This window comes from Prosopis cineraria, unplaced genomic scaffold (assembly GCF_029017545.1).
Source record: "Prosopis cineraria cultivar Desert tree isolate PC_DT_omini unplaced genomic scaffold, ASM2901754v1 PC4, whole genome shotgun sequence".
NCBI lineage: Eukaryota > Viridiplantae > Streptophyta > Magnoliopsida > Fabales > Fabaceae > Prosopis > Prosopis cineraria.
The window spans coordinates 30,050,558-30,061,331 of record NW_026555335.1 but is presented as its reverse complement, the minus strand read 5'-3'; the positions used below and the strand labels follow the sequence as shown (position 1 = coordinate 30,061,331).

General features: G+C 33.8%; 1 protein-coding gene across 1 annotated transcript; it reads right to left on the bottom strand.

The window, feature by feature from the left end:
• Positions 1-2,605: 2,605 nt before the first annotated feature.
• On the bottom strand, positions 2,606-6,093 carry LOC129307671 (zinc finger protein CONSTANS-LIKE 15-like). The gene is made up of 4 exons (XM_054948527.1): positions 4,927-6,093; positions 4,170-4,367; positions 3,019-3,293; positions 2,606-2,906 (listed from the first exon to the last, which is right to left on the bottom strand). The coding sequence occupies exons 1-4, from the start codon at positions 5,860-5,862 to the stop codon at positions 2,798-2,800; spliced, it is 1,518 nt and encodes a 505-aa protein (XP_054804502.1). The 5' UTR covers positions 5,863-6,093; the 3' UTR covers positions 2,606-2,797.
• Positions 6,094-10,774: the final 4,681 nt, after the last annotated feature.

The following is a 10,774-nucleotide window of genomic DNA, read 5'->3' as shown; positions in this document are numbered from 1 at the left end:
AGTAGAGGGTATTATTCAAAAAATCCACATGACGTAACCTCCATTGAGTTTGTGCATAGTGGTTGGTATATTTATTTAATATATGTGTTTAATATTGTCATTGACCTTCAAGTATGGCATGGATTAGGCATGATGCTCAGTGTCACTAGTCTCTATAAGGACGATGTGGATTAGGCAAGTATGACATCTCATAATTCGAGAAGGAGGAATCTATAGTTCAAAAGTGAGCGTAGGAACCTTTGGTTGGGTAACCTCTCACAATTGAAAAGCAGTGCTAGCCTAATCATATGGGTTAGACCTATATAAATTAATAGCCTATGGATTTGGTTAGATGATATAATGAGTGTTTGCTAAAAAAAAAAGATATAATGAGTGGAATAAGATGGTTGCATTAAATCATGTGATTTATTGCTTAATGATGCTTTGATGTTATCACCTGAATTGTCTTGCGTGTTATTGTTATTCGTTTATCTTTAATTTTTCACACTTTAATATGCTTTAATTAAATTGCTTAGTTACTCAGATTATATAATTTCATTTCCATATGTTAACTTCTTTCTAAGAGTTGATAAAGCGAAGGGCAAAAGGGAAGCCTCTGAGACCAAGAACTAGAGATTTGTATTGTAACATCTCTAGTTTCCTTCTATTGTAATGAAGTATATGTTTTGCCAACCATAGGATTTAATTGTCATGGAGATTATTAATCATTTGCATGTTTGTTAGACTTGAGCATTTTGTTGTTAGGCTTTATGTTTTTGGAGGAAGGCCCCCATGCAAATGTGTCTTATTGATGGATGAGTTCACTATTACATATAAGATAATATATTATATGTCATGCATGAATGTGTTTATTGTTAATAGAATGCGTATGATAATGGCTTCAGAAAGGAGACACTTGATTTTGGTTCCTTTAGCATAATTGTTTGTTTTGGTATCAAGTGCTTTAGGATCCTCGTCTGGTATTAGAATTGGGTAAAATGGAGCCATTAGATAAAATATTAATTTATTTTTGCATCAATACTTGGATTGCCTTAATTAGAAGTCTTAATTAAAAATTAGGTGCTGTGAAAGCTAATATTTAATGCTGTCAAAAATGTGCCATAATTATACATGAGCCATGACAGATCCTGCTATTGGCCATGATTAGTAATCTTTATGCTATAAAATACAGTGAACGTGATTTTAGCCACAGAAAACGTGTCATAATTTGTAGAAATGCATATTTTGCCCCTATTGTAACCTGGTTTAAATGCTTAACTCCTTTTCCATATTTCAACAATCTTTATACTTTGATTTTAAGTGTTTTACAAAGGCCTTAACTTGTAATATCCACTTTTAATTGTTTTGGGATTCCATTTGCTCAAAGGTGTTTATAAAAGTGTTTTGGCCAAGGATTCTACCTCTTTAAATTTCTTAATTATAATAATTGATTTATTTGATTGAGTTTAAGTGTAGTTAATGACGTGTGTCATTAGAGGATTTGTGTCATACCAGCTTAAGTAATTAGAGAATTTCATGAACATGTTACATCTTTAAAAGTTGCTAGCAGTTGGAACAACAATCAGCATCAATTGAAACAACTAGCAAACGGTGGTGCTCAAACAAAATTTTCGGATGAGCATTGTGGATTACAGCATTCAGCAGAATCAATTCACCATAGATTCAAACGGGCATAAATGGAAAATAAAATTCAGGAAATTCAGGAGAATCATATCTCTATATTGAATGGAGACAACTAACAAAGTATTCTATTTACCAAATCTCCACACACGAAACCTGATTCCTTCCCTCCTGCATGCATTCGCAGTCTGCTTTGCCTTTACTAGATTCACCAATTCTGGATTGGGCAAAACAGGGATCTATCAGATCTTGGCAGGTTTCAGCTTTATCTGATATGGATCTAATTTGCGTGGCGAAGTGGGTCGACCTTCGCAGCACCTTTTGGTTCGTGAAATTGAAACTTCAATCCTACCTTTCACCAACAAGACAGTTGTACGCATTAGATCCTCATGACCATTGGATGATTTCCCTAGCTTATCTCTTTCTATAGTTTATGTAGTTATTTAATATTTACTTATTTGCTTTTGCTCGTTTCTTATAAATATTGTTTGACTTTTCTTTTGAAAAAAAATATTCGATCTAGGCATCAAATGCAATATCATTTAGAAAATTGCCTGAAACGAAGCATATCCATAGTCGTGTTGGGGAGCATCAAAATTTATTCCCATGATATGAACACTCAGACGAACATCACGTTAGAGCCGCCTCATGAGGATTGAAATTCGATGCATCATGATCTTCTCATACATTTTCTCCACTTTTTATTATAAAATATTTTTAATTGTTCCACCAGAATTAAGAAAAAATGATTAAATTATTAACTTGACCTAAAAATAAAATTAACTTTCAATTTTACTTCAATTTAAATGATTGATTTTCAAGTTTGAATTACATTTTCTCCTAGTTAGTGTAGTTACTGAATTCAAATAAAAATAATATTAAAAAAAATTAACATCCCATCAAAAATCTTTCTTAAAAAAAGCCATGTAAAAGGAATCGGGGGAGTAATTGTTAGGGTTTTCCCCTCCCGTTACGCTCAAAAAAAAAAAAAAAAAAGTATATCCAACGTCAAATTAGAACCTAACTCACAATTTCATTTGACAATGCGCAAACAAAATAACTAGATCTCTCTGTTAATGTTTACATCTCTGACTACCAAAGCAAAGCATCAAAACATCTATTTCTATGAAGCAGAACACTTATTTACAAGCTGAAACTGAGGAGGCCACATAAAATGCTAAGTAATAGGAGCATCGACGTCACTAGCCTTCACAAATCGGCCTTTGACTCGCTTCCGTGTGTCAGCTCTCATCTTCCTAGACTCATATCGTATGTGCTTCTCGTACCTACAAACATAAACTCCCAAATTACCAAAAAAAAAAAAAACCCGGGGCGGGGGGGCGCAGATTCAATAACTTTATTACTTTTCACGACAAAGACTGCTCTCTGCTCACCCACCTTCGAGTTTTCTTTTTCTCCTTGTAACGGAGCATTGCAGTGCCTCTGTTTTGGGCTAACAGGTCCATGTCAGCCTTGCTTCTTCCTGCATTTCCCATGTTGTCACCTGTAACAAGCAAAGGATGTTCCCCAATCTGTGTCTCCTTGACACTATAGTCACCTTTGTGCTTTCCAGGAGCAGCTGGATTCCCAGATTGCTTTCTTTTTGGTATGTTGTTGCTCTCTGATGTTGCTGCAGGCCCCTGACTTGCCGTTGTTGGGTTATTTGACATGTTCTGCATTTTCATCAGATTAACAGGTCATACCCTACAAAAGTAACCCCAAAATAATACAGTAAAGACAATAAACTTTTTCCTCCTTTGCTTTCTTTTTTTTTTTTTTTCATTTTTCTGCACCACCTACCTTGGGCACAGGCAGAATTAATCTAGAAACAAAACTCAGCTCATTGAGAATGACAAAGATTATATACTCAAGAAATTAATCTTGCAACAAAACTCAGATCATTAAGAATGACAGAGAATACTCAAAGAAGAAAATCATCTTTACAACTCCATCTTCAATAATGACTTGACCAGCTAAAAATTGCAATATAACAACGCAGCACTCAATAAGTCGATTAAAATAATCACTGCTATTATGGGAAGACATAAGCTGCCACTTCAAGCGTCTAAGAATGGACTACTGACATTATAATATTACATTTCTCAATCAAATACTAAAATGCTGCCATGAAACATATATCTCTGGCACAATGAGCAAAATTATTCATGTATTGACATGCTGTGCTTTAAAATTGTTCCAAGTTCAAAGTCAACTGATAATAAAAAGGTGGTTCTTTCTGAATAAATCTCTGTGGATTATCACGTTAACAGTTGGTCATGCTTTTTAAGAAAAAAAAAAAAACTATAGATACAAGTGATGTTCTTCTTTAATATCGATGTATAAACATCTACCAGACTAGAGATAGCCCCACTCGTAACATCCAAAATGGCACAAGGACACTAGAAATAGCTCCATGTCATGTCCACCTCAGACGGGAGAAACAATTAAATTGGTTCAAAAATTAGCAACATCTGTAAGTCAATGATACTCCAGAATAACAATGGGTAATAAGGAAAGGGGAAGTGAGGGTAAGCAGTGAGAGGGTTTACATTATATGATGCCATGTCATTGTAAGCAATATTCATATTATATATATCTTGCAACAATTTTGTGTCAGTCATGGATGATTCTCTGATAAGTTCACTAAAATTCTTAGCCACAAATCCACCATCACTTGCAACATAGGCAGCTTCAAGTGCACTTGATTCTTCCTGATCCCTAAGTCGTCCAGAATGGAAATCCCATATCTGCAAAAAGGCAGAAACTCAGCTAGATCTTTTCGCCCCATAACAAAATTTGACTGGTGTACTGCATAGCAATAATCAGCCAATAAGTAGCTTGACAAAAGATTAAATTAAGGGAACAGTTAATTAATCAATATCCTTGGCAGCAGTGATGAGAACGGAGGGTGATTGAATGATCACTCTCATTAGTCACTACAACAAGTGAAAGCTTAGCGATGCCATTATTTAAATCTTCAACATGCAATCCTTTAATAGAAATATAACATATAAGAGACATATTTAAAATAAGTCCATGATGTGAAGTGCTACAAAGTTGGAAGCAAAATCCACGTTCAGTACAGATAGCAACAATTACAGGTCAAGAAAAAAGAAAGTAAAAACGCAATTCTCTAACTCAGAGCATACCCAAGCCTAGGACCTCCACGAAATACCCTTCCGCACTGCACATTCTACTATACCTTTTTAAGTACGTAAACATGTAAGGAGGAGTAAAGTAAATAGTATAAGGGAAGTATACGGATCATGAACAACTTAAAAGTACCAAAGCTATTCAAGGTTTGACCTGAATAGAGTGCTTGCTGGGATTATTGTTCCATGATCGATCGCCTCCATTATGATGATGCAACTGCGAAGGCATCATAAACGGAGACGTAACTGGCGCCTGTTGCTGCAATGGTTGCTGAGAAGCAGCAAGTGCTGGGAATTCTTGAACCTCCTTTCCCAAAACAAATGGTTGCCCATTCCCCTGGCACTTTCTCGGCGCTTCAGGAACCAAATTCTCAGCCTCATTAGCAGCACTTATCCGAGCTGGAATAGCACCACCGTCACCGTCAACATCACCGCCACCGCCACCAGCATCAACAACCACCGAATCCCTCTTGAGCAATTCCACCAACTGCTTGTGTATAACCTGCTTCTGCTTCCCACACAAGGGAGTTTGTTTCTTGGGAGCGTTACAGAGCGCCTGGAAATCCTGTGACGGGTAAAGCATACCGGTTTCTCTGGGAACCATGAGGTCATGAACTTGAAGAGGGACGCCATCAGATTTAAACAGGCAGGATTCGAGGGGCACAAACAAATCCCGATAATCACCCCAGTCTTGAATCAAAGAAGAAGGAGATTGATCTCTAGCCTTGGTCTCAAAATGAAACCCCCATAGCGAAGCGAGTTCAGATGCAGATGGACAACCAGTGAAACCCTCAACAGAGGTACGATGGTGAGAGGCGGCGACGGAGCAGGAGGCATGAGCGTCCCAATCGCAGTCTTGGCAGAGAACAAGGTTGTCGGTGTTGCATCGTACGGAGGCGAGCTCAGAGGTGCAATTATCGCAGATCTGAGAGCGCAAGTGCTTGCGAGAGAGCAAGTTAGCGGAATGAACCTGCTGATCGCAGAACAAACAGAGCTTGGCGGAGTCAGCTCTGCAATACAGAACAGCTGTTTGTTGGGTACAGAAATCGCAAGGAACGCTTTCAGAGCTCCGCGATTTGGGGCCAACCATCTTCGCTGTACCGTAATGGCCTTGCTTTAATGTACGATATTTATGGCTTTCCTTTTCCTTTCTTGTTATTGAGCATTAATCAAACCCGAGAAGAAGGAACAGCTCTTTCACTGGATTTGGTTCATGTTTTGCTTCGCTCGTTGAAGATGCAGTAAGTCAGAGAGATGAGATAGAGAGAGAGAGAGACTTTATCAACTTTCCTTTTTGAACAGTCAGAATGTGAATGATGTAAAGTATGGAGCACGAGAAAATGTGCAGCTTTACTATTAGGGGAAACATGGAGCCCATTTCGGCAAAATATCTGCTTCGCCTCGTTTCTTTCAAAAAAATCTTCTCTGCCACTTTGTTCAGTCGCATCAGATTTTTAATTTAGCACTCAATCTTATATTATAAAATACCTTTTAAAAGATTCGAAGTACTAAAATAAAAACTCTTTTTTTCAAATTATAAAACGTTTTTTAAAAAAATCTTATATATTAATAAATTTAACTTTTTAATTTAAAAATATAAAATATTTTTAATTAAATTTTATTTTTTAATAAAATAATTACTTACTTCCAAATTAATTCTACCTTTTTATATTTATTTTTATTAAATACTTTATAATAAATATAAAATTATTATTAATAAAAATATTTTTAAAAAAGATAATAATTACACTTCAAAAGATTAAAAATATCTTATACTTTTAATATTTAATTTTTCAAAAAATATCTTATATTTTTTAACGAATGGAGTATTAAATATGTTTAATAATTTTATTTTTTTAAATAAAAGTATAAATTTTAAAAAATATCATCTATTTAATAAATTTAAATATACGCTTAATTAGTATTAAATATAAAAAAAAGATTAATATTAAAATTAGTTAATTTAATGAAACTTTAATTTTTTTGAAATATTTTATATTTTGAGACTATAAATCTTATTTAAAAATATTTTATAATTTGGGATGGAAAAAATAAAATTTTATTTAATAAATTTATTGTAATATTACTATATTTTTTAATTTATGTCCTTTTTTTTAATATATTAAATAAGAGTATTTTTAAAAAATTTATATTTTTTAAAAAATATAATTGTAAAGTATATTTTATAAATTTTATTAGTATATGATATTTTATTCAAAGGTGTTTTATAATTTTAGACAGAATAAGTATTAACTTAGATTTAAGGATTATTAAATGATTTAATAATAATTCTTTTAGTATAATTTTTAACATCCTTTGTGTCTGAACAATCTAATCTTATTTAAAAAAATGGCAAATTTTTAAAAAATTATTTATAAATAAAGATTAATAATAAATTATTATTTAAAAAGGGCAAATTTTTGCTATTATTATAACAACACATAGTTTCGGAATTGATAACAAAGGAATTTAATAACAAATTTTTGCTATTATCTAACTTGATCATGTAGTATTCTATTTAGCCGTCAATTATTAGAATAAATTCTTATTCCTATTTTTTTATTTTCGTAAAATTGATTGATGATTGATACTTTGGATATTTGACACGTCACGCCGCGAAAACATGTGCCATGTGCATGTTCCATGCTCGTGCATGACATGATGTAACATACCTGATTGAACTTTTTTTCTTTTTTTCCCTTTGGAAAGTCAAATAAAATAATTTAAACATTTTTCTCACGGATAATCATTAGCTGCATGGAGTCCCAAAATGACTCCATTAGCCCGAAAAAATCAAAAATAAAAAAAATATTATGTTAAAAAATTAGGGAGAATAAAAGTTGGTCCTTATAATTTTACTCTTGATTTATATAAGAGAAAATGGAGAGAAAAAAAAACAGAAAAACTTTAAAAATATTTTTTCAAATTTTTCTCCTAATCTTCTTCACACTTTTCAATCTATCTAAACTAAGCTAGAGGATATTTTAATATTAGTCACTATACTTTTTTCATTATTGCAAGTACCTTAAATTTTATTTCTATACAATATTAATTTCTATAATTTTAGACATGATAATAAAGACTTAACAATAGCTATCGTGTATAATTTGTTAAAATTATGATGAGTTGATATAAGAGATGAGTGGAAGGCAAGGGAGGAAAAAACAAGACATTATATCAAAATCCTTAAATACATAATAGATAATGCTTTGAAAATAAAAAAAACGTGAAAATTAGGATTATAGGCAAGTAAAAAAGTTAGTAGTTATTCAATTTATCATAATTTACAAATTTAGCAATAGAATTAATAAAGTTATGCATACATCAACTCAAGACCAATGTTATAAATAAAAGAAATTTAAGGGACTTGAAATAATGAATAAAAATATAAAAATTAATACCAAAATAAATTAAAAATATAGAAATCAACAATTATATTTTCAGCTTTAAAACATGACTTTATCTAACGTAAATTTGAATTAATTATTTATTCGTTATAATTTTTTAGTGTTTGATTTTGATCTAAAATCTAATATTGACTGAATCCCAACTCATGTTTCCACGGGGAAGACGGTCACACTAACTATAAGCTCGAAAGCAAGGTCCCTCTTCAACCTCTTCAACCTCTTCAACATCTCTTTAACAACCAGGACAACGTATATACCTTCGTTCTGCACTATAGGGATATTAGTGATTTATAGTTAATTTTATATTTTATCATGTTACCTTTCATTATTTTGTCATCTTCTTATGATAATATTATGGAGCATGTATTTACTGTTAGAATATTATTTATAAATTAGCATTAATTAATAAGCCCAATAAATTGGTCCTTATAATCTTGTGTGGACCGTGATAGGTGGACCACACAAGTGAGCCCAATGGGTAGAGACCCAACGCACAACCCAGTAGCCGTCAGTTATTTCCTATCTCTTAACTGATTGAGTCAGAGATAATAGATAATATAATTATTTAATTATTTAATAAGGCGGTTATCAATCTGATCTATATAAGACGATTAGTCGGTAACCGCAAAAACACGACTCATTTCTCTACTTTCATTATCTCTGAACTCTCTGAAGGCTTTGGGGACCTATGGGTTGTATATCTGCCTATACTCGAGGTAATCGAGATTTCTCTAACATTCATGGATTCTTCAGGTACGCATAAATTACTTTATTCTATCATATTTTATTATACAAATGAATTGAGATATTCAGATTCAACACGTGGTGTCAGGGAGCACATTCTGAAGCTTGTTCATTACTATAACAAGCTTAAGTCATATGGGATTGATTTGGATGAAAGTACCTTGGTTTACCGTGTTCTTCAATCATTGCCATCAGAGTATGCATTCTTGAGGACTTCATACAACTCACAAGAAGCTGAATGGTCTGTTGACCAGATGATATCGATAGTCACTCAAGAAGAGGAAGCTATAAAGAAGAATTTCTCTCACTCAATAAACTATGTTTCTCATGGCTCAAGCAGCAAATTTAGAGGGTCATATAAGAAAAAGGGGAAGAAACATGATGCCCTAAAGCCTAATAATCCAACCTTTAAGAAGGATGGTGATAAGAGTGAGAAGTCGAGGAAGAAACCCTTTAAAGGGTTATGCAATTATTGCAAGAAACCGGGTCACATTAAAGCTAATTGCTTCAAATTGAAGAACAAACAAGAAAGTGAAGGTACAATTCTTCAAACTGCCCCTCTAGCTCTAGTCTGTTTTAAATCTAATACCATTGAAACTTCTTTTGACTCATGGTGGCTGGATTCTGGTGCTACTGTACATGTTGTGAATTCTCTACAAGGGCTAAGAAACCAGAAGGTTCCAAGTGAGGCACAGAGGTCAGTCTTTGGCATAGTAGGAAGCAAGGCATCAGTTGAATGCATTGAAACTGTTTCTTTGTATTTAAATTCTGGTCATGTTTTGCATTTGAACAATGTTGTTTATGTACCTTCTGTGAAGAGAAATTTAATTTCAACTTCTGCATTAGATATTTGTGGCTATTCATTCTTCCAAGGAAATAGGAAAATTAACATTTGTTTTGATTCCATTAATATTGGTGTCGCTTCCTTGATATATGGTTTATATCGATTGAATGATTGGTCACTCGAACTTCCTAATCTTCATGTCAATACTGCTATTGGGCATAAACGTCAAAGGCCCAATGATAAATCCTCTATATTATGGAATCGTCGTTTGGGTCATATCTCTAGAGAGAGATTGGAGCGCATGATCAAGCAAGGTGTCTTACGAGACCTTGATTTCTCAAATTTTGAGACTTGTGTTGACTGTATAAAGGGAAAATTTCCTGCTAGAGCTAGAACTAAAGGGGCAAAGAGGTCTGAAAACACTTTAGACTTAATCCATACTGATATCCGTGGACCTATCACGCCTCCGGCTATGGGTGGTTTCAGATATTTCATCACCTTCACAGATGATTACTCTCATCATGGATGGATTGAACTCTTACGTGAAAAGGGCGAGTCCCTTAATGCATTCAAGACCTTTAAAGCAGCAGTCGAATTGAAATCTGGCAAGTTGATCAAGTGTGTGAGATCTAATAGAGGAGGAGAATTTTATGGGAGATATACTGAGACTGGCAGGAACCCTGGGCCATTTGCTTTATACCTTCAAGAGCACGGCATTGAAGCTCAGTATACTATGCCTGGCACCCCGCAGCAAAATGGGGTTGCAGAAAGGCAAAATCGTACTCTCATGGATATGGTTAGGAGCATGATCAGTCACTCCTCACTGTCGGAATTCTTGTCGAGTGATGCACTTAAAACTGCTATTTATATTTTGAATCAAGTTCTTAACAAGTCCGTTCCAAAGACTCTATATGAGTTGTATTTTAGAAGGACTCCTGCGCTGAAGCATATGTGAGTTTGGGGTTGTAAAGCACAGGTAAAACCTTACAATTCACAACAGATGAAGCTTGATGCTAAAACTGTTGATGGTTTCTTTATTGGCTATTGCATCGGATCTCGTGGGTACA

Coding starts and splice junctions, on each gene's coding strand:
- LOC129307671 (XM_054948527.1), bottom strand. CDS start 5,862: ATGGTTGGCCCCAAATCGCGGAGCTCTGAAAGCGTTCCTTGCGATTTC. Junction 3,294..4,169: donor ATGACATGGCATCATATAAT/GTAAACCCTCTC, acceptor ATGAAAATGCAG/AACATGTCAAATAACCCAAC. Junction 2,907..3,018: donor GAGAAAAAGAAAACTCGAAG/GTGGGTGAGCAG, acceptor TTATGTTTGTAG/GTACGAGAAGCACATACGAT.